Below are 24,866 nucleotides of genomic sequence, written 5' to 3' on the forward strand. Positions count from 1 at the left end.
TTCAATCAGCTAGAGCTCCCCCCCCCCCCCCCCCCCCGTCACCATTTCTCCCTTTGTGTCAGGAAAACTTGTTACAAGTGACTCATGCTGATAGCATAGGAACAAAGCAGAAGACAGGAATGACACTTAGTGCTCTTATTTGAGACAGGTACACACTCTAGAACAGTGATGGGGAACCTTGGCACCCCACATTCCCATGATGCTCAACTACACTACAGAGTGCATGAGCATCATGGGAAATGTAGTTCCAAAACATCTAGGGTGCCAAAGTTCGCCATCACTGGATCGCTTTCAGAAGTGGTGGGAAGGGACTTCCCTCCCTCCCGCCAGTCAGCGATTTTTCTCGGGCTTACCGTTTTTACCAGCGTGCCTGAGAAACTATCTGATGGTGCAGCTGGCTGGTCACAAAGGCAAACAGAGACCAGATTGTTTCTAATCGCCTCTATGGCCTTGAAGGACCAGAGTGACAATGTCACTTCCGGTCTGGGATGAAAGTAAACCATTTTTTTTTTTTAATAACAGCAAAAGATCAAATTATTATTTTTTTGGGATCTTTTGCTTTTAATGGTAAAGGAGAGATTTGGTGTCTTATTGACCCCAGATCTCTTCTTAACTGATTCAGCCCTGAAAGAATTTACCCCCTTTCTGACCAGAGCACTTTTTGAAATTCAACACTGAGTCGCTTTAACTGACAATTGCGCGGTCGTGCGACATGGCTCCCAAACAAAATTGACGTCCTTTTTTTTTCCACAAATAGAGCTTTCTTTTGGTGGTATTTAATCACCCCTGTAGTTTTTTTTTTTTGCGCTATAAACAAAAATAGAGCGACAATTTTGAAAAAAACACAATTTTTTTTTAACTTTTTGTTATAATAAATATCCCCAAAAATATCTAAAAAAAAATGTTTTTTCCCTCAGTTTAGGCCGATATATATACTTCAACAAGGGTATACTGATTATTATATTGAAAGTTGTGGCATCTACAAAATAGGGGATAGTTTTATGGCATTTGTATTATAAATTCTTTTTTTTTAGTAGTAATGGCAGCGATCTGTGTTTTTTTTTTTTATCGGGGCTGCGTCATTATAGCGGACACTTTTGACACTATTTTGGGACCATTGTCATTTATACAGCGATCAGTGCTATAAAAATGCACTGATTGCTGTGTAAATTACATTGACAAGGAAGGGGTTAACCACTAGGGGGCAATCAAGGGGTTAAAGCGGTCCTCCACCCTGAAGTGTAAGTTCCGCTCATCTGATCCCTCCCCCCTCCGGTGCCACAATCGGCACCTTTCAGGGGGGAGGGGGTGCAGTTACCTGGATAATCCACTTCCGAGACAAGACCGCCGCAGACCACCGCAGATGCCCCGCCCCCCCCCCATTGTGTTCTGGGAAACACACAGTTCCCAGGACACAGCGGGGACCAGCAGAGACACACAGCAAGACTCGTGCATGCGCAGTAGGGAACCGGGCAGTGAAGCCGCAATGCTTCACTTCCCGATTCCCTGACAGAGGATGGCGGCGGGGGCAGCAGAGAGACGAGCGATTGCAAAACCACTTTAAGTGTGTCCTAGGGAGTGATTCTAACTGTGGGGGTATGGACTTCAACTCACAATGACAGCGATCACTGCTCCTGATGACAGGGAGCAGTGATCTCAGTCATGACACTAGGCAGAATGGGGAAATGCCTTATTTACATAGGCACTTCCTCATTCTGCGGCTCTGTGACACAATCGTGGGAGACCGGCAGACTCCCACGGGCACAGTCGCCTGCTATCCCCGCCTCTTAAAGGGGACGTACAGATACGCACATTTGCCCACCGCTGCCATTGTGCCGACATCATCCTTATTTCTATTGAAAGGGATGTTTACATTCCTCGTAATAGGAATAAAAGTTATCAAAATAAATAAATAGAGTAAAAGAAACAGTGTAAATATAAATAAGAATAATAAGTTTAAAGCACCCCCATCTCTCCGTGCTCATGTGCAGAAGGGACAGAATGCAGGAATAAACTGTTCATACCACAGATGTGAGGTATCATCACAAACGTTAGAGCATTAATTCTAGCTCTAGACCTCCTCTGTAACTCTAAACAGGTAATCTGTAAAAAATGTTATAAAGTGTCCCTACGGAGTACCGTAGTTTGCTGCCATTCCACAAGCATGCGCATTTTTAAAGCATGACATGCTAGGTATCTATTTACTTGGTGCAACATCATATTTTGTATTTTACAAAAAAATTGGGGTATAAATAAATATATATATATATATATATATATATATATATATATATATATATATATATATATATATATAAATATATATATATTGTGTTTTTTGTTTTTTTATTTTTAGCTTTTTTATTCAAACAAAGTGTATTTTTTCCCTCAAAAATTTTTGGAAAAAATGGTGCACAAATACTGTGTTACATAAAAAGTTGCAACGATTGCCATTTTATTCTCTAGGGTCTCTGCAAAAAAAAAATAAAAAATATATATATATATATATATATATATATATATATATATATATATATATATATATATATATATATATATATATATATATATATATATATATATATAGTATATGTATGTATTTGTGGGTTATAAGTATTTGTCTTGAAAAAAACAAAATCTAAACTTTTGTAAACAAAAAGCATAGCAGCTACTAGAGGGGATATACACACAAATAACAGCAAGGAAAAAAATGTAAAACCCTTGTGTAATATTTGAGCTATGTATGAGTTAACAAGCAAACGATAATGAGCATATGCCTATAAAAGGGGCAAAGATTTTAATTTCGTTTTTTGTTTTCCCTACAGAAAATTCACACTGTGATATGGATAGGAAGATATCACAGTGGGTGTGACTAATCTGCCTATTTATGGTGTTCATAAAAAAAAAAAAAAAAAAAAAAAAAAAGCGGGTCTAAAATATGTTAAATTGGGCACTGTGAAATAAAAAAAGTGTATAAAATGAACAATAAATGTAGTAATATTGCAAATATGCTTTGAAAAATACAATACAGAGTTATATTGCTGAAAACGATCGCTCATTAACGCTCATGAGCCTAACGATGATTTTTGCCAAACGATGTAGTTAGCATGCAAACTGATGAGGTTATTGGAGTTCGTTCTCCTCGTTAGAGGCGACGCTAAGCGAGAGGAGAATGGCTGGTGATTAAATAATAGGGCTAGAGCAGGTTTCTGAATGTAATCCAATTGTTGGCATGGCTGGCCGGAAGAACAATGAGCTGCTTTATTCCTTTAGTCTGAAGGATGAATCCAGGCAGCACAATACATATACTGCTGCAGTCCTTTACATTTTACTGGGAAATAAGAAGTGCTCCTCTTCTGAGCTGTATAGAAGACAAGGAGTATGCTATTTGACTACTAAATATGACTTTAAAGTAACAAAACAAACAAAACGCAACACACAAAAATATCATTTAGAGCATTGACTTTACTTACTATCTTAACAAAAAAAATAAACCGATACTTTTATACATTTACTATTGCTTTCTACACTTTGTCAAAAGGAGCAGGGATAAAGAGAAAATAGATTTTGTTTTAGAAATGGCCATGACTTGACACTCAGTTCTGGACCACTAGCACTATAGTACTGTGTTTCCCAGAAAATAAGACCTATCTTGAATTATTATTTTTTTTTTTTTAGGATGGCTGCAATATAAGCCCTACCCCAAAAATAAGCCCTAGTTAAAGTCCTTGGAAAATCATTAAACATGTGTGGTTCATTTTGTTCCGAATTAAAGTTCAGACGAATTTTCATTTTTCGCTAATCAAATTTAAACAAATACGAAAAATAACCCCAAAAAAAAATCCAGACCAAATCCGAATAGTTTTCGAAGTCGAATACATTTTGAATCATTTTCGAATACTTTTGAATTTGAATATTTTTCGAATTCCAATAGTTTTCCAATTTCCAAAGAGAATAAAATAGAATAGAAAATACAGGAATGGGAAAAAAAATAATAGACTAGAAAAGAATATAGCAGAAAATAAAAGAATAGAAGATAATAGAGCAAAACGGAACAAAATAGAATAGAAGATAAAAGCACAGAATAAACTAGAATATAATAGAAACAAATAGAATAGAATAACATAGAGAGAATATAACTATCTTCTGAAATTCAAATTTCAAATAGAATGAATTTGAATACATAAGAATAGAATAGAAATAAAAAGAAGTAAAAAGGATACAATAGACTATAATAGAAAAGAATAGAATAAAACGAGAATAGAATAGCATAGATTTTGTTTTTTTAATTCTTTCCCAAAATGTTTAATAACCATTTCTGCAAATTTCCCAAAATTCAAATAGAAATCAATTCGAATTTGAATAGATTAGAATAGAATAGAAAATAACAGAATAGTATAGAAAAAAACAATAGAATAGAAAGACTAGAAACATCTTCCAAAATTTGAATTTGATTGGAAAAGCATAGAAAATAATAGAATAGAATATAAAACAATGGCATAGAAAAGAACAGAATAGAATAAACAGAGTATCATTAAAAAAAAAAAAAAAAGAATAGATTAGAATAGAAAGGATATAACCATTTACCAAAATTCAAATAGAATCAATTTGAATAAAATAGAAAAGAATAGAATAGGAAGATGGTTATATTCATTCTATTCTATTCTGGGGATACTATTGTGTTATATTCTATTCTATTCAAATTAGAATTTTGGAAAATGGTTATATTATTTCTATTCTATTCTTTTTGTAGTCTTTTCTATTCTACTATTTTCTATTTATTCTATTCGAATTTCAGAAGATGGTTATAATCTTAATATTTTTTTTGTTATTCTATTCCTTTCTATTCTATTACATTCTTTTGTGTTCTTTCCTCTTTTTTGTCCTGTTTTACTCTATTATATTATATTACATAGTAGGTGAGGTTGAAAAAAGACACAAGTCCATCAAGTCCTACCTATGTGTGTGATTATATGTCAGTATTACCTTGTATATCCCTGTATGTTGCTGTCGTTCAGGTGCTTATCTAATAGTTTCTTGAAACTATCAATGCCTCTTGCTGAGACCACCGCCTGTGGAAGGGAATTCCACATCCGTGCCGCTCTTACAGTAAAGAACCGTCTACGTAGTTTAAGGTTAAACCTCTTTTCTTCTAATTTTAATGAGTGGCAACGAGTCTTGTTAAACTCCCTTCCGGGAAAAAGTTTTATCCCTATTGTGGGGTCACCAGTATGGTATTTGTATATTGAAATCATATCCCTTCTCAAGCGTCTCTTCTCCTGAGAATAAGTTCAGTGCTTGCAACCTTTCCCCATAACTAATATCCTCCAGACACTTTATTAGCTTTGTTGCCCTTCTTTGTACTCGTTCCATTTCCAGTACATCCTTCCTGAGGACTGGTGCCCAGAACTGCACAGCATACTCTAGGTGCGGCCGGACCAGAGTCTTGTAGAGAGGGAGAATTATTGCTTTATCTCTGGAGTTGATCCCCTTTTAAATGCATGCCAATATGCCAATATTCTGTTTGCTTTGTTAGCAGCAGTTTGGCATTTTATGCCATTACTGCGCCTATCATCTACTAGGACCCCCAGGTCCTTTTCCATCCTAGATTCCCCCAGAGGTTCTCCCCCAGTGTATAAATTGCATTAATATTTTTACCACCCAAATGGATTATTTTACATTTTTCTACATTGAACCTCATTTGCTATGTAGTTGCCCACCGCATTCATTTGTTCAGATCTTCTTGCAAGGTTTCCACATCCTGTAGAGAAGTTATTGCCCTGCATAGCTTAGTATCGTCTGCAAATACAGAGATTGAACTGTGTATCCTCCAGGTCGTTTATGAACAAATTAAATAGGATTGGTTCCAGCACAGAACCCTGGGGGACCCCACTACCCACCCCTCAACATTCCGAGTACTCCCCATTTATCACCACCCTCTGAACTCGCCCTTGTAGCCAGTTTTCAATCCATGTACTCACCCTATGGTCCATGCTATCCAGCCACAGCATGCAGAGGAGGTGGTGGACTGGCTTACTAAACCTTGCTCATCCTCCTCATCCTCTGTCACACAAGCAGAGACAAGTGTGCAGTCCCCTGCAGTTGCTAGAGTGGATAAACCTGACCTTGTCCACATCTATTCCTGCAATTGCCCTAATATTAGCCATTGAGGAGTCAGCTGAGTTATTTGACCACAGCATCAGCCACTTGCCCCTTGATGATGCCCAGCCATTACTGGATTCAGATGCTGGTTCTGAGGTTGAGGATGACAGGATGACAGGAACATGAGCCTAGAGAGAGGGAGGAACACTGGTAGACAAATTGGCATTCATGTTCCTCAAGCCGCAGGGGATTGCCAAGTTGTCTCCAGTGGTAATGATGAAGATGGAGGAGATGGAGATGATGATGTCACTGATGCGACTTGGGTACCAGATAGAGCAGAGGAGGAAACTGAAGGTGAGGCGGCACAACCCCAAGGAGGTCGGCATCAAGAAAGAGTAGAGAGCAGCCACCCTATTCCATAACATTCTGCAGGTGTAATCTCCCGGCCCACTCTCCAAAGCTCAGCTGTCTGGGCCTTTTTCAGCACATCTGCAGCAGATCGCACTGTTGCTATCTACAAACTGTGTCACAGGCACATCAAACATGGCAAAAACACCTTCCACTTTGGTACCATAGGTCTAACAAGGCATTTAACGTCCAACTATTCGTACGTTGGCAAGAGCACCTAAAAGCCACACAAAAGGGGCACAAATCTGTTCCCCCTCCTCCTCCTCCTTACCCACTTCAGTCTGCCCCTGTGATATCGAGTCATTACCAAGCATGGGCAGGGACAATATATTTCTTTCACAGCACACTGAGTAACGCTGATTGCAACTCGAAAGGATGCAGGACAGAGCTCAGTGCTGCAGCTTGTTGTGCCTCCACGTCTCCATACAGGTGGTAATGATGATGCCAGACCTGTGAGCTCTACCCTCTCCTCCGCCACCTGCATGCCCTCCTCTGCAGAATTGTCCTATGAACATCAGGTACCCCCTAAGCGTTCAAAGGGCTTTTCCCAGAGTCAGGCTAAAAGGTGCCATGCAGTGCTTCAGCTGGTGTGTTTAGGGGACAGGAACCATATTGGAGCAGATTCTTGAAGCTCTGCAAGGACAGGCCCAGAGGTGGTTCACACCATGTCAGCTGGAGCCAGGAATGGTGGTGTCCAATAATGGCTCAAACCTCCTATCCGCCCTCAGACATGGAAAGTTGACACGTGCCATGCCTGGCACATGTCCTCAATTTGGTGGTGCAGCGTTTTCTAAGTATGTACCCAGGGTTGCAAGATGTACTAAAGCAGGCCAGAAGAGTCTGTAGCCATTTCAGGTGGTCATACACAGTGCTCGGTTGGCTGAAATTCAACGGGAATTCCACCTGCCCGTAAACCGCCTGATTTCTGACATGCCCACCAAGTGGAACTCAACTTTGGGAATGCTGCAGCGGCTATACATGCAGCGGGGGGCGGTCAATGAGTACTTGTGTCAGTACGGCACGACGACAGGCTCAAGTCGCCTAGGCTTTTTTTCCCCACGCCAATGGCTGATCATTAAGGATGCATGCACTGTATTGTCACTATTTGAGGAGGCCACAAGGATGGTGAGCCGTGACAGTGCATGCATCAGTGACACAATCCCTGTTGTGTTCCTGATGGAGCAGACTCTGCGTGGCATTATGGACGAGGCACTGGAGGCAGAGCAGCAGGAGGAAGAGGAGGACTTCCTTTCCTCTGAAGGCCCACATTATGCAGACACCATCATTCCTATGTCACAGAACACACAAGAGGAGAGAGGGGAAGAGGATGAGGAGGAGGATTCTGGCACATTCATAGGCTTTGAAGAAGAGGAAGACATGCGTCCATCTGTAAGCTTTCCAACCCCAGGACCCTTGGGAGTAGTACATGGCTGCGAGGAGGAAATTGCAGATGCTGTCATCCTGAGTGACCCCGAGGAGTCTGCTTCTCTCGTTCAAAATTTTTTATTTTATGTTAAAATAAATTACATGTATAGAATATAAGACAAATTATGTGATACCAGAAATAAAAAGTAGACATATTGAAGTACGGATGATAGAAAGCAAAGAAGAATTTCAAGATATTCTCGTAGGAATGACAATAAATGGCCTTTATATATTTTAGAATTTGAAAACATTCTTATAGCTGAGTTTTAAACATTTTAATCCCAAGAAAATATAAATATGTCTAAAATAAAATATATGATTTTAAAGTTTTGACCATAACTTCTAAAGTATGTTTATAGTATTATATAGAAAGGGAAGAACATAAAAGGTATATAGGAGGGGAAGGGGAGGGAATAATTCTCCGGAGGAGGTTTTATATATCATCTAATGTTGTAATTCTATAAAAAATCTTAATCACCATAACAATAAAACTCGGTTGTCAATATTATCTGACGTATAATATTTAATCCAGGGTTTCCATATGATATCAAACTTTGTCATCTGGTTTGGAGTCTGCTTCTCAAGCCTCTGCACATTTGAGATGCATAGACAACCTCATGCTTCAAAGCCTGCTAAAAGACCCAAGAATATGTGGCATAAAGGAGAAGGATGATTACTGGTTGGCAACCCTCCTTGACCACCGTTATAAGGGGAAGGTCTCAGAACTCATCCCGTCCCCACAGAGAGTTCAGAGGATAAAATCTCTCGAGGACACATTAACCACTTAAGTCCCGGACCAATTTGCAGCCAAAGGACCAGGCCCCTTTTTGCGATTCGGCACTGCGTCGCTTTAACTGACAATTGCACGGTCGTGCGACGTGGCTCCCAAACAAAATTGGCGTCCTTTTTTTCCCACAAATAGAGCTTTCTTTTGGTGGTATTTTATCACCTCTGCGTTTTTTTATTTTTTGCGCTATAAACAAAAATAACTTTTTGCTATAATAAATATCCCCAAATATATAAAAAAACATTTTTTTTCCTCAGTTTAGGCCGATACGTATTCTTCTACATATTTGTGGTAAAAAAAATCGCAATTAGCGATTATTGATTGGTTTGCGCAAAAGTTATACCGTTTACAAAATAGGGGATAGTTTTATAGCATTTTTGTTAATATTTATTTTTTTACTAGTAATGGCGGCGATCAGCATTTTTATTGTGACTGCGACATTATGGCGGACACATCGGACATTTTTGACACATTTTTGGGACCATTGTCATTTATACAGAAATCAATGCTATTTAAATGCACTGATTCCTGTGTAAATGACACTGGCAGTGAAGGAGTTAACCACTAGGGGGCAGTGTAGTGTTATGTATGACGTTATGTGTTTTTTTTATTGTAGGGGGCGTGGCCTGGCATGTGACGTCACTGCTCGTCCTTCCCTATAAAAGGGAAGAGGCGATCAGTGATAGCCACACAGGGAAGAACGGGGAGAGGTTTGTTTACACAGACCTCTCCTCGTTCTTCAGCTCTGTGACCCGATTGCGGGACACCAGCGGCGATCGGGTCCGCTGGTCCCGCGTCCATGGTCACGGAGCACAGGACCGGGTTGGTCCCGACCCACAGCTGGGCACTTAAAGAATCATGTACCGCTACGTGATTGTGCCCAGCCGTGCCATTCTGCCGACGTGTATCGGCGTGAGGCGGTCCTTAAGTGGTTAAAGAGGATTTTATTAAATGTTTTTCCTGACTCTAGTAGGTTACAGTGTGATGGAAAACGTTGTTTTGAGTCTTCTGTTGGTCAAGAAAGGAGCGTTGGAGAAGCCATCCGCCTAAGTGAGGCAATTCAGAATTTTTTTAGTCCTTGCTGCACAGGGCTGTCCGCTTCAACGTCCCATTGGCAGCGTCTACATCACATGGTGGATGATTACCTCGGGGCCAAAACAGAGCCGGAGAGCTTTCCACTGGCTTACTGGGTCATGAGAATAGACCACTGACCAGAACTGATCTGATCCAGCGATGGGTGATCCATCCAGCGCAGCACATCCATCCTCTGTCTCCACTGGGGGAGACACTGCGGGGATCTCGGCAGCCTGACATTTCTTATATGAGGAGGGTGGGTCCACCCGTCACCTGACCCCGCCCCCCTCTGACGCAAGTGGGAAAGCCCGGCTTCCCCAATGATGTGTGGGTGACCCCGCCCCCCTCTGATGTAACGGAAACCTGCGTTACATCAGAGGGGGCGGGGTCACCTACACATCATTGGGGAAGCCGGGCTTCCCCACTTGCGTCGGGGGGTGGGGTCAGGTGACAGGTGGCCCCGCCCTCCGCATATAAGAAATGTCAGTCTGCCGGGATCCCCACAGTGTCTCCACCGGTGGAGACAGAGGATGGATGCACTGCGCTGGAGGGAGAGATCACCCATCGCTGGATCAGATCAGCCATCGCTGGACCCCGGAGAGATGATCATCCGTCGCTGAACAGCAAGAGTGGATTACCACCGCTGGAATCTTTTTTTACATTTTTTTTTACACTTTCTTTGTGAAATGGTAGGGGTATTTTGTACCCCCTTACCATTTCAAACAGGGGGGGGCAGGATCTGTGGGTCCCCTTGTTAAAGGGGGCTTCCAGATTCTGATAAGCCCCCCGCCCGCAGACCCCCACAACCACCGACCAGGGTTGTGGGGATGAGGCCCTTGTCCTCATCAACATGGGGACAAGGTGCTTTGAGGGGTCACAGACCCCCAAAACATCCTCCCAATGTTGAGGGCATGTGGCTTGGTACAGTTCAGCTCTCTCTTCTCCCCCTCTTTTCCTGCAGCCTGCCAGGTTGCGTGCTCGAATAAAGGGTCTGGAATGGATTTTTAGGGGGAACTCCACTGCATTTTTTTTTTATTTGGCATGGAGTTCCCCTTAAAATCCATTCCAAACCTGAAGGGTCTGGTATGGATATTTGGGGGGAACCCCACGTCATTTTGTTAAAAATTTGTTTTTTTTTTTTTTTTTTTATCAATGACTGTTCTTTGTATTATGGGAGCCAGCAATTCATTATAGCCGCAGGTGATTTTAAATGACTTTTTTCCTGCAGAAATTACACTTTGTGCAGAGACAGTTCTAAGCACTGTAAAATTGCGCCCCTTCACAGGCATACTATAGACACCCCCCAGGTACGAAATTTAAAGGAATATTACACTTTTATTGTTTCACTTTAAGCATTATTAAAATCACTGCTCCCGAAAACATGCATTTTTTAAAACTTTTTTTTCATTGATACATGTCCCCTGGGGCAGGACCCAGGTCCCCAAACACTTTTTAGGACAATAACTTACATATTGGCCTTTAAAATAGATTTTGAACGTTCGAGTCCCATGGACTTTAACCACTTCAGGACCGCCGTATTGCCATTGTACGTCAGCACAATGGCACAGGCAGGCAGAATCACGTACATCTACGTGATTGCCTTCCAGCGGGTGGGGGGTCCCATCGGACCCCCTCCCGCTGGTTACGGCGGTCCGATTCGGTCCAGGAGCGCTCCGTGATGAGGGGATGGCCGTTCGTTTTCGGCCACCCCCTCTGGATCGCTCCTGGCCAATGAGAAGCTTCCTCCCCTGTGTATTGTTTACACAGGAAGGAGGAAGTGATGTCATTCTCATCGGGGCGGTCTTTTTGACCGGACTACGAGGAGAAGAGTAAAAGTAAGTCTGCACGAACACTACACTGACATGTAGGTACACACAGGCACACAAACCCCCCCCGATCCCCCCCCCGATCGCCCCCCCTCCCCCCCCAGTCACAGTGTCACTGATTGCATTGATCATTTCTTTACTGATCAATGCATTCAGTGTCAGTTGTGACAGTAAAAACTGTCAGGACAGTTAGTGTTAGGTCCAGGGTAGCCCCCTATCACCCCCCAATAAAGATTTAACCCCCTGATTGCCCCTAGAGTTAACCCTTTCACCCCCTTTTGCCAGTGTCACTAAGCGATCATTTTTCTGATCGCTGCATGTGTCGCTAGTGTCGCTAGGTAGCTAGTTATTTTTTTAGGTTCACCGCCAGGTTTTTATAGCGCTAGGTACCCCGATATACTACCCAATAATGTTTTTAACCCCCTGATTGCCGCTAGTTAACCCTTTCACCCCCTTTTGCCAGTGTCACTAAGCGATCGTTTTTCTGATCGCTGCATTAGTGTCGCTACAGTCGCTAGGTAGCTAGTTATTTTTTTAGGTTCACCGCCAGGTTTTTATAGCGCTAGGTACCCCGATATACTACCCAATAATGTTTTTAACCCCCTGATTGCCGCTAGTTAACCCTTTCACCCCCTTTTGCCAGTGTCACTAAGCGATCATTTTTCTGATCGCTGCATGTGTCGCTAGGTAGCTAGTTATTTTTTTAGGTTCACCGCCAGGTTTTTATATCGCTAGGTACCCCGATATACTACCCAATAATGTTTTTAACCCCCTGATTGCCGCTAGTTAACCCTTTCACCCCCTTTTGCCAGTGTCACTAAGCGATCGTTTTTCTGATCGCTGCATTAGTGTCGCTACAGTCGCTAGGTAGCTAGTTATTTTTTTAGGTTCACCACCAGGTTTTTATAGCGCTAGGTACCCCGATATACTACCCAATAATGGTTTTAACCCCCTGATTTCCGCTAGTTAACCCTTTCACCCCCTTTTGCCAGTGTCACTAAGCGATAATTTTTCTGAACGCTGCATCAGTGTCGCTAGTGTCGCTAGGTAGCTAGTTAACTAGGCTCCCAAAAAGTCCCCCACATGTGGTATCCCCGTACTCGGGAGAAGCAGCAGAATTTATTTTGGGGTGTAATTTGACTTCTGCCCATAGCATGTGTGAGCAATATATCATTTAGTGACAACTTTGTGCAAAAAAAAAAAAGTTTGTAATATTCCCGCAACTTTTGGCAAAATATAAAATATTCCATGGACTCAACATGCCTCTCAGTAAATAGCTTGGGGTGTCTACTTTCCAAAATGGGGTCATTTGGGGGGGTTTTGTGCTATTTTGGCATTTTATGGCCTTCGAAACTGTGATAGGTAGTGAGGAGTTAAATCAAAAATTTGCACCCTTAGAAATCCTGAAGGTGGTGATTGGTTTTCGGGGTGCCGTGCACGACTAGACTCCCAAAAAGTCCCACACATGTGGTATCCCCGTACTCGGGAGAAGCAGCAGAATGTATTTTGGGGTGTCATTTCACATATAACCATGGCATGTGTGAGCAATATATCATTTAGTGACAACTTTTTGTAAAAAAAATTTTTTTTTTTTTTTTTTGTCATTATTCAATCCCTTAGGACAAAAAAAATAAATATTCAATGGGCTCAACATACCCATCAGCAATTTCCTTGGGGTGTCTACTTTCCAAAATGGGGTCATTTGGGGGGGATTTGTACTGCCCTGCCATTTTAGCACCTCAAGAAATGAGATCGGCAGTCATAAATTAAAAGCTGTGTAAATTCCAGAAAATGTACTCTAGTTTGTAGACGCTATAACTTTTGCGCAAACCAAAAAATATACGCTTATTGACATTTTTTTTACTAAAGACATGTGGCTGAATAAATTTTGCCCTCAATGTATGACTAAAATTTAGTTTATTCGATTTTTCTTATAACAAAAAGAAGAAAATATCTTTTTTTTTCAAAATTTTCGCTCTTTTTTCATTTATATCGCAAAAAAAAAAAATCGCAGAGGCAATCAAATACCATCAAAAGAAAGCTCTATTTGTGGGAAGAAAAGGACGCAAATTTCGTTTGGGTGCAATATTGCATGACCGCGCAATTACCAGTTAAAGCAGCGCAGTGCGAAATTGCAAAAAGACCTCTGGTCCTTAAGGTGTTTATTGGTCCGGAACTGAAGTGGTTAATAGGGTCCTAAAGTTCACACAAAGTTTAGGTCTGTTCGCAGGTTCTTGTGCGAACCAAACATGGGGGTGTTCGGCTCATCCTTAGTCATGAGGATAAACACTGCAGTTTTGGTTACTGAAGCCCCCCCGATTCCCTTGTGAAGACTGAGAAGGAGAATAAATTCAATACTGTTGCCATCTCCCCATCCTTTGTAACCAGATGTCCTTCCTCATTCTTTATGGGGCAAATATAGTCTGTCCTGCCTTTTTTACTGTTTACATACTTAAAGAATTTCCTGGGATTTTTTTTTGCTCTCCTCCGCTGTGTGTCTTTCATGCTCTATCTTAGCCGTCTTTATTGCACCCTTACATTTCTTGTTGCATTCTTTGTAAAGTCAGAATGCTGATGATGATCCCTCAAGTTTACCTCAAGGCAGTAGGTTTGATTTACAAAAGTGGGGTGTGTTCAGCTAGCAATGTGCACTCAGTGGCCACTCTATTAGGTACACCTTTTCAATTGCTTGGTAACACAAATTGCTAATCAGCCAATCACAAGGCAGCAACTCTATGCATTTAGGCATTTAGACGTGGTGAAGATGACTTGCTGAAGTTCAAACCGATCAAAATGGGGAAGAAAGGGGATTTAAGTGATTTTGAACGTGGCATGGTTGTTTGTGTCAGATGGGTTGCTCTGAGTATTTAAAAAAACTGCTGATCTACTGGGATTTTCACACACAACCATCTCTAGAGTTTACAGAGAATGATCTGAAAAGGAGAAAATATCCATTAAGCAGCAATTGTGTGGACGAAAATTCCTGGTTGAGGTCAGAGGAGAATGGGCATGAAGAATCTTGATTTCAGCTGTCACGTTCAGATGGTAGGGTCAGAATTTGGTGTAAACATCAAAAAAGCATGGATCCATCCTGCCTTGTATCAACAGCTCAGGCTGTTGTAAAGGTGTGGGGGATATTTTCTTGACACACTTTAGGCCTCTCTTAGTAACAATTGGGCATCATTTAAACTTCATGACCTACCTGAATATTGTTACTGACCATGTCCATCCCTTTATGACTGCAGTGTAGCCGTCTTCTGATGGCCACTTCCAGCAGTATAATGCACCATGTCACAACGCTCAAATCATCTCAGACTGGTTTCTTGAACACAACAATGTGGTCACTGTACTCCTCTCCAGTGGCCTCCACACTCACCAGATCTCAATCTAATAGAGCACCTTTGGGATGTGGTGGAACGGGAGATTCACATTATGGATATGCAGCCCACAAATCTGCAGCAACTGCGTGATGTTATGTCAATATGGACCAAAATCTCTGAGGAATGTTTCCAACACCTTGTTGAATCTCTGCCAGTAAGTATTAAAGGGTTACTAAAGGTTGTTTTTTTTTTTTTTTAAATAACAAACATATCATACTTACCTCCTCTGTGCAGTTGGAGAAGTGAAGTTGGAGAAGTGCTCTCCTTGGTGGACACCCGTGCATGTGCACTCCCGAGTCCTGCTTCTGCATCTATTGACATAGAAAGCAGGACTCAGCCCACCCGGCCCCCACGGCAATGGATTTGGTTGAAACCAGCGGGAGCCAATGGATACGCTGCTATCAATCTATCCAATCAGGACACAAGACACCAGCTAGAGCTGGTGTGCTCGTCCCTGGGGAGAAAAAGGCCGGGTTCAGGTAAGTAAAACAGTGAGCACTGGGGGCAGGGCACTTACGCCCCCTTCCTGCCCAGGCCAATTTTCAGCTTTCTGCGCTGTCGCTGTTTAAATGACATTGCGTGGTCATGCTACACTGTACCCAAACAGAATTTTTATCACTTTGTTCCCACATATAGAGCTTTCATTTGGTGGTATTTGATCACCTCGGCGGTTTTTATTTTTTTCTAAACAAATAAAATAAGACCTAAAATTTTGAAAAAAAAAAGTTTTTTTTTTTGTTTATAAAATTCTGTAAATAAGGGGTTGGGCACTGATTGGCAGCTGCCTGGGCACTGATTGGCATTTCCCTAGTGGTCTAGGGTGGCATACCTGGTGGTCCAGTGTGGTGGCAATCCCAGACTGACACACCGCACCACCGATCGCCACGATGCGAGCCCCCACGGGCACCCAAGAGCAGTCATTCTGGAGGGCCGTCATATAACGTCCACCCAGAACGAGAGCCGTTCCACCCAGCTGCCATTTGACGGCTGGCGGGAAGTGTTTAGGGCAGTTCTGAAGGCAAAAGGGGGTCCAACCCAGTATTAGCCAGGTGTGCCTAATTAAGTGGCTGGTGAGTGTATATAATAGGCCCCTCCAATTCCAGCTAATACATACCTACAGCGCTTCTACCCTCCACCCTGGTTTAGCACTATGGCTCCCATGTGGTTTGTTATTCTTCCTTGTCACCACAGTGCCAGTGTGATAGTGCTCAAACCTTGTAATTGAATATGAAGACACAATACTTTTTTGCCAGGTGTGCAACACACTGTGCGCCTATGCTACATAAAGATCAGTAAATGTGCTACGTTCAAATCCATAATAACAAAAATATTAGAAAAGCAATGTCTGAGGTATTGTGTATTTGTTTACTTATGTACAGTGCACCTATAGACAGCTTTCACACTGAGCCGCAGGGGGTGTCAGCGGTAAAAAGCTACTATTTTTAGCAGCATTTTTGCGGTCGGATTTGCGGCGCATTTCGGCCACTAGCAGGGCGCTTTTAACCCCCCGCTAGCTGCCAAGAAAGGGTTAAAACAGCCCGCAATTCCGGCGTTTTGCCGGCGGTATAGCTGTGCTGGCCCAATAATTTCAATGGGGAGCAGCGGTGGAGTAGCGGTAAACACACCATTCCAAACAAGCTGTTGGCAGGACTTTCCCTGACGCCCTGCCCTCGGGCTTTCACACTGGAGCAGCTGTTTGAGGGTGGATTACAGGGGCTATTTTTAACGATATATCGCCTGCAAAACTCCCTCAGTGTGAAAGGGGTCATAGTGTTTTGAAGTACAACAGTTGTATGTGTCCTAGCAATGGAGGACACTAGGTGGCGATAGTCTCCTGCTTTCTAGTTACAGATTACACTAAGCAGTCCTCTTGCATCCTAGCTACAGATTACATTTAATGGCTATAGCCTCCTGCAGAGGCACTAGGGCTGGGTACAAATGGACCGAAAATAGGCAGAAAAAGGTTGTTTCACCAGTAACTGGCTGACTTTGGGCCCACATGTACAGCTCCCTGGAAAACCAGCATCAATTCAGTGATTGCAGCCATGCGTGGTATCCTTGTCAGAACACAATAGCTCAGCGGGCAGATCAACGCACTAACATGGAATGTGTTAGTACAGTGATCTGTAAATTTTTTCATTAAGCCCGCTGGGCTGAATGAAAAGAGACTTAGGGGGTTATTTACGAAAGGCAAATCCACTTTGCACTGCAAGTTTACTTGGAAGTGCAGTCGCTCTAAATCTAAGGGGTAGATCTGAAATGATGGGGAAGCTCTGCTGATTTTATCATCCAATCATGAGCAAGCTAAAATGCTGTTTTTTATTTTCCTAGCATGTCCCCCTCGGATCTACAGCGACTTTACTTCCAAGTGAACTTGCAGTGCAAAGTGGATTTTCCTTTCGTAAATAACCCCCTAAGCCCTTGTACACACGGTCGGAGATTCCATCGGAATGTGTCCGATCAGAGTGGTTTGTCGGATATTCCAACTGTGTGTGGTATGCATCGGACTGTTTCCGTCGGAATATCCGTCGGACCAAATTTTCCAACTTGCTGGAAAGATTTTCCGACAAACTACTCCGATCGGACATACTCCGATCATGTGTAGAGAATTCTGATCGGACCAAGTGCCATGCATGCTCAGATCAAATTCCTACATCAAAGCTATTGGCTACTAGCCTGAACGTAGTCCCATCGTAACGAAATTACGTCATCACGTTCTGAAAGATCAGATTTTCCGACAACTTTGTCCGACCGTGTGTGTGCAACAGTTTCGGACAAGATCCGTCGGACAAAATCCGACGGATTTGGTTGTCGGAATGTCCGACCATGTGTACAAGGGCTTAGACTTTCACACTGCCAGCGTTTTTCAGGCGTTACGGAGCTAAAAATAGCGCCTGAAAAAAGCTGCTCCATGCACTCCAGTGTGAAAGCCTGAGGGCTTTCACACTGAAGCGGTGTGCTGGCAGGACGTCAGAAAAAGTCCTGCCAGAAGCTTCTTTGGAGCGGTGAACTCACCGCTCCTCCACCACTGCTCCCCGTTGAAATCAATCGCTGCGATACCACTGACAAGAACGCTGTGGGCGGATTTAACCCCTTTTCGGCCGCAAGCGGGGGGTTAAAACCGCCCCACTAGTGGCCGACTAGTGCCACTACAACGACGGTAAAGCAGCACTAAAAATAGTGCCACTTTGCCGTCGATGCCCCCCCACAGCTTGGTGTGAAAGCAGCCTTAGCCCTTGTACACACGATCGGAGATTCCTACGACCAAATCCGTCGGAGTTATTCCAAAGGATTAATTCCGGACCAGGTCCAGAAGTGATGTTGCATACACACGGTCGGACCAAGTTGTCGGAAATTTGCGGTTGCCAAGAACACGGTGACGTATGCCGTGTACGGCGGGCCTACAAAAGGGAAGTTCAGCACCACATCCGGCACCCTTTGGGCTCCTTCTGCTGATCTCGTGTCTATCGCGTGTTAGTAGAAGTTTGGTGAGAGACGATTCGCGCTTTTCAGATTAGTGATTCAGATCGCTACTGCTCTTCGGTTTGTGCTTGTCTTTGCGTATTTGATAATCAGTGCGTGCAGTCAGTAAGTATTTGTTTCTCATTGTGGACTATATCTTGGTATAGTACACTTTGATTTGCATTTCTTATTGTCTGCTTGCTTCTGCTATTCAGTTAGTTCTTTCAAGCATTGCTGTTTATTGGTGCTTTCTGTTGTCCGTTCTGACCAGCCGACCGTTTTTAAACCATGTTTCGTCTACGTACTCGTCGTAGAGTTTGTGCTGTGCAGGGGCTTCGTGTTGGGGTTCTTACTTTGACACAAGCCCGGTCCATGAACAGGGAGGGGAGGCGTTTGTGGACCAAGAATTGGTTGCGCCAGCGTGACCAATTCTCGCACATGCCTTTGCTCCGTGAGATCCGGGAGAATAATCCTGATGATTTCAGGAATTCTCTCCAGATGACGGACCCCGTTTTTCATCGTCTGCTGGCTTTGCTGACCCCTTATATCATCAGGCAGGATACCTGCATGCAGCAAGCCATCACTCCGGAGCAGACGCTCAGCGCCACGTTGCGCTACTTGGCGACAGGGAGAAGTCTTCAGGACCTCAAGTTCTCTACAGGCATCTCCCCCCAGGCTCTGGGGATCATTATTCCAGAGACCTGTTCTGCCATCATTCAGGTCCTGCAGGAGGACTATATGAAGGTAAGTTTTATCTTTTAACATCACATTCTATGTATTTCATGATTGCTAATGTCTTGCATTTCTTTCCTCATTCCCTAATTACCATCATTGCAATATGCTCTAATTCATATACTCTGCCCCTTTGTCCTCAGGCATATTTGCCTCACTAACTTCCCCACCATGCTCTTCTTGGCCCATAAAACTATAGTCTAGTCACTTAATAATGTCTTTTGTCAGCTCCATAGTATTGCTTTCCACTAAACACCCCCTAAAATATCTACAAATGTTATGTGTGTGCTTCAATTCATGCAAAGTGACTTTTATTTTTATTTTTTTGGTTGTGCCAAACTCATTAGGAACCCCCCTCCCCCCAACTGCTAGCTCAGCTGATAGCAATCCTCTATCTTATGACTTTACCAAACCCAATACACACTATACCTACCTTTTTGATGCTCACATTTATGGATGAATTCACCTAAGCATGTAGTGCAAGGGCCTGCCTCCATACTTTCACATGCTATTTTTTTTCCACCTATTAATTATCTTGATATGTAATAGCAGAATGTCAAAATGTGCTTCCATTTTGGTTTCTTTTTGGTATTATGACACTTATTACCTGTCCGGTGGGCTGCCAATAGTGTAAGTAAGGAGGGGCTTCCCAAAGTATCACACATTATTAAGGCATTCAGCTCTCAATCAAGTGGAGAGGGTTACCTGTCCAAAACATCCCCCCCTCATTTTTTAGCAAGGGCCCATCAGGTGGGGGGGGGGTGGGGGGGTGATGACTCTGATAAGGGGACCTTATACTTTAGGCTTTAAATACTAATTTCCCAAAATGTTAGACTAATTTAGGCCAAAAATGTTTGTGTCTAATCTGCTTGCAATGTTGATTTGTCAAATTACAAATTTTTGGTCTTGTTTCACTCCACAGTGTCCTTCAACGCCACAGGAATGGCAGACTGTGGCCTCCCACTTTGCCAGTCGTTGGGACTTTCCCAACTGTGGAGGGGCAATTGATGGGAAGCACATCCGCATCGTCCCACCACCCAACTCGAGGTCGTACTATTTCAACTACAAGGGGTTTCATAGTATCGTGATGTTGGCGGTGGTGTCTGTGACATATGAGTTTTTGTATGCGGACGTGGGGCAAAATGGACGGATGTCGGATGGTGGAGTGTTCGCACGGACGGAATTCTACTGGCGTCTCCAGAGTGGCAGTCTGGGCTTGCCACCCCCAGAGGAGAATCAGGAAGGACTCCCATTCGGCTTCGTCGCGGATGAGGCGTTTGCCCTGGCGAACCATCTGATGTGGCCTTTCCCGATGAGGACCCTCACCCCAGACCAGAGGATTTTTAATTTCCGCCTGTCCAGAGCCCAAAGAGTGGTGGAGAACACTTTTGGTATACTGGCCAGCCGGTTACGCCTTTTTCTAACGCCTATTCACATGGTGGAATACAAACTCAATCATATAGTGCTGGCATGCTGTGTTCTTCACAATTTTCTTAAAAAAGTTTCTGCGAACTATGCGGTCTCAGTTGGCCAACAAGAAGCAGACTTGATGGAAAATGATGAAAACCTCACGGGCCTTGAACCTGCTCATCCTGGCTTGCCCCCCCAAAGTGCCTGTGAGGTTAGAACCCAATACATGGACTACTTTGTGGCTAGGGGGGCAATTGATATGCCAGACAATGTAAAAGAGGCATTTTCCCAATAAATTTATCTTTGAAACTCCTTCATTTACTGCTTGGCTTGGTTTTAGGTGTCTCCTAGGTATATTTAGGTTTTTTTCTTGTTGTGCCTTTTTCACCAACAGTGCAAACCCAATTTCAGAGCGAGATGAGGGGACAGTCTCTTCTTCAGATAATCTTATTATGTTGTGGGTCTGCTACACACACACCTTGTTTTTGTGAACTATGCACTACAAGTGCACTGCAAAAGTGCACCTGAAACTGCACTTGGAGTGCAAAGTGGAGTTTCCTTTAGTAAATAACACCCATTCTCAGCGCAATCTAAAATTTTACTCCAAATAAATCTTTGGCGCAATGAAAAAGGAAGCCACACATTGCTGAGAATTTAACTTTTTAATCCAAGCACATTCACATGTGCATTTAAAAAAGGTTTTTACCACAAACCAAGAAATTGGGTGTATCAAAAACAGTGTTTCAGCTAATTTTTGTTTACTTGGTTTTTGTGTAAACAGGCATGTATCAAAGCGTAAAATACAGAACACAGGAACTTACAAAGTTCAACTTTGAAAAGTGAAGACAATATCAGACATGAGTATGTACAAACTGGGCTGATATTGCCTTCATCACATGGGGTGTGACCCCTGGAAAATCCAAATTTGGAAGATGCACACAGTGTGCCAACATCTGCTATCTCCCATCATGGGGGATCAATGTTACGTACATGTTTTGGGGCTGCAACCCCTTCATCTCAGCCACTTTCCACAAAACGCGTACATTGATCCCCCATGATGGGAGATAGCGCATGTTTACACACTCTGTGCATCTTCCAAATTATGATTTTTGAAAAATACAAAAGTTGTGTTTTAAAATAGCAAAACTAAAACCCTAGCTAGTTTGTGGTGTTTCACACTCTCCCCAAAACATCAATGATGTTCTTCATTTTATTTTTAACATCATTGATGTTATGCTGTATATTTTCCAAATCCCAATTGAACCCCATTATCTCCCCAATCAGGATCTGGGCACTTTCACTGGTAAAACGGGAATCTTCTTCAACATCACCTACAAAACAAATCAAAAAAACCCACCATGTATTAAAAATATGGTGATATACATTGATGAGCAACAGTTGGAAAAAAACACAGTGCTACATAGAGCTAGGAGGGTGCTGCTCACCCCAAACGAATCAAAGCAGAACCAGTTCCCCCACAAACTGGGTTTTTAGGCAGCAAGAGACAGTAATAGATGCCGGTAGAAGTAATATAAAAAGTATTTTAATATTATTTGGTAAAAAACATGAGCTCCACCTGGGCATTTAAAAAAGGACAAACTCATATAACAGAGTACATGTAATATCACATAGGAATATACAAACAGACACAACTATAAGTTACACTGTATAACCTAATAACAGTGAAAATATATATCTAACGCGTTTCAACCCCTTGGGGGGTCTTCTTCAGAGAGATGGTGGTCTGTTAGAAAACAAAACAAAATTACACTAAATAAATAAATCGAGTGTTGTTCATATTGGGAGTACCTCGTATTGATTAATATAGTTTACCCGGTGATGTACTGCCAGGAGTGGATTATAGTACTTCTGATGGAGTTCCCCCAAAGGGTAGTGTCTCAGTTTCCTTTACACATTTAAGGTGTTAAAGCCTTAAACACCTTAAATGTGTAAAGGAAACTGAGACACTACCCTTTGGGGGAACTCCATCAGAAGTACTATAATCCACTCCTGGCAGTACATCACCGGGTAAACGATATTAATCAATACGAGGTACTCCCAATATGAACAACACTCGATTTATTTATTTAGTGTAATTTTGTTTTGTTTTCTAACAGACCACCATCTCTCTGAAGAAGACCCCCCAAGGGGTTGAAACGCGTTAGATATATATTTTCACTGTTATTAGGTTATACAGTGTAACTTATAGTTGTGTCTGTTTGTATATTCCTATGTGATATTACATGTACTCTGTTATATGAGTTTGTCCTTTTTTAAATGCCCAGGTGGAGCTCATGTTTTTTACCAAATAATATTAAAATACTTTTTATATTACTTCTACCGGCATCTATTACTGTCTCTTGCTGCCTAAAAACCCCGTTTGTGGGGGAACTGGTTCTGCTTTTATACATTGATGAGCTTACCGGAAGCTGTGTTCTCCAACACTCACCTGTTGTGGTGACAATTTGTCCAACTTCAATGATCTCTCCTTCCTCCTCCACCTCCTGCTCCTCTGCTTCTGGTTTTTGAATTTTGCCTTCTTTGGGAGGGGTGGTGTCCCTGGTGTCCTCATACTTGCCGAGTCTTCTCTCCCCTATGAGAATGTTAAAAAATAATAATTAGCACACAGAGGGCAGAATTAGGAATATAAAACATTGTTTGGAAGTGTTGTACAATTGTTTATTTTGGCGGAGCTCCAAGGTCAGAACATTATTGGGGACACTGTGTTCAGCTGGAATACTTCCCTGCAGAACGATGTTTCCTACGAACAAATGAAACCATGAACTTGAAAGTGGCCATTTTAAACTGCACAACATTAAATCAAAGCACATGGAGCAGTATGCAATCAATAATAATAATATGAACACACGACAACTACTTACTTTTTTCAAGAACACGCTTGATCCTTATGTACTGCTCGTGCTCCCTCAGTATCAGGTCTGACCAGCGTTTTCTCAGTTGATCCATGGATCGGCGTACCCCAAAATTCTTATGAAGACTCTTCACAACTTTAGTCATGATCTTGGCCTTTCTGATATTTGAGTTTGGGTAAGGTCCATACTTCCCATCATAGTCGGTCCTGTTCAATATGTCGACCATCTCCAACATTTCTCCAAAAGACATATTTGAGGCCTTAAATCTTCTCTTCCTGTATTGGGACGTTTCAGGCTCCGGGCTTTCCTCACCCTCCTCCTCGTTAGTGGAACTATTATTAGTGCGCACCTGTGTTCTCTCCACCATGTTCTCTCCCCACTGCGCCGAAAGCAAAGGGGCGGGGAATAGTCTAGAAAGAACGTCAGGGGCGGGCGGAGTTTCGCGCATGTGCACTGTATATAAAACGCAACACGCGTGTGTCGTCTGTACGATCTGTGAACAGAGGGAGAAGCTTAGGCGACGAACGTGCAAACGAAGGTAACATTTTGAACTTGGTACATCACTAGGCTATACTGCTTCTAGATTGAGGCCTGCATTAGTGGAGTTTAGCCTGATATTAGGGTTTGTCTTGTGTTGTGTCTTGCAGACATTATGGACGGCTTCAACGATCATAGCTTCCTCCCTCTGTTCATCGATAAATACAGAGACTTGCCCTGCCTGTGGCAACCAACACACCCTCAATATAGTAACAGACAAAAGAGGCAGGCAGCAATGTTGAAACTGGTTGAGTTTGTGAAGCCGGTGGTCCCCAAGGCAGACGTCAACTATTTAAAAAAGAAAATTGGTGGCCTCAGAAGTACATATCTGAGGGAGAGGACCAAGGTGCTGAAGTCCATGCAATCTGGAGCTGCAGCAGATGACGTTTATGTCCCCACCCTGTGGTATTATGACAGGATGCAGTTTCTGTCAGACCAGGCTGAGGTCAGAAAATCCTTCTCTACTCTTCCTTCCATGCGTCCTTCTATGCTACATTCCACCCCTGCTGAGTCTTCCAACACCCGACCTGGGCCTTCCACTCAGGAAGAACTGGGGGAGCCCAGCTTGAGCCAGGTATAGTATTGTTGTACATATTTTGGGAGTCTAAATGAATGATGTTAACTTGATTTTTGCTCACTAATTGCTGAGTTTAGAAAGTGTTTTACATATCAATAGACAGTAGTGGCCAAAACCTTCGGGACAAGAAAGAAAAATGCTGGGCACAGAATGATAGTCTTTTCTATTAGTTAACAATTTGCAACAGTGTTGATGTGAAAATTGTGTGTGTTTGATGAACCAAAAACTAAAACGATGTCCCTTTTTCATACACAGGAAGACATCAGCCAGGAG

At 42.7% G+C, this 24,866-nt stretch overlaps 1 protein-coding gene across 1 annotated transcript; it reads right to left on the bottom strand.

Annotated features, from left to right (window-relative positions):
* Positions 1 to 21,335: 21,335 nt before the first annotated feature.
* On the bottom strand, positions 21,336 to 24,137 carry LOC143990138 (uncharacterized). Its single transcript, XM_077490298.1, has 3 exons — positions 23,489 to 24,137; positions 23,056 to 23,199; positions 21,336 to 21,937 (listed from the first exon to the last, which is right to left on the bottom strand). Exons 1-3 carry the CDS (start codon positions 23,925 to 23,927, stop codon positions 21,780 to 21,782), a joined length of 741 nt encoding a protein of 246 aa, XP_077346424.1. The 5' UTR covers positions 23,928 to 24,137; the 3' UTR covers positions 21,336 to 21,779.
* Positions 24,138 to 24,866: the final 729 nt, after the last annotated feature.

Source organism: Lithobates pipiens, unplaced genomic scaffold (genome assembly GCF_037356315.1).
Source record: "Lithobates pipiens isolate NorthernLeopardFrog02 unplaced genomic scaffold, aLitPip1_a1.2 Scaffold_18, whole genome shotgun sequence".
NCBI lineage: Eukaryota > Metazoa > Chordata > Amphibia > Anura > Ranidae > Lithobates > Lithobates pipiens.

Bases quoted from the DNA above. Each gene is read 5' to 3' on its own strand.
- LOC143990138 (XM_077490298.1), bottom strand. From the start codon at position 23,927: ATGCGCGAAACTCCGCCCGCCCCTGACGTTCTTTCTAGACTATTCCCC. The intron at 23,200-23,488 runs GTAAGTAGTTGT...ACATTCTCATAG, and splicing joins CAAGCGTGTTCTTGAAAAAA to GGGAGAGAAGACTCGGCAAG. The intron at 21,938-23,055 runs GTGAGTGTTGGA...TTTGTTTTGTAG, and splicing joins ACAAATTGTCACCACAACAG to GTGATGTTGAAGAAGATTCC.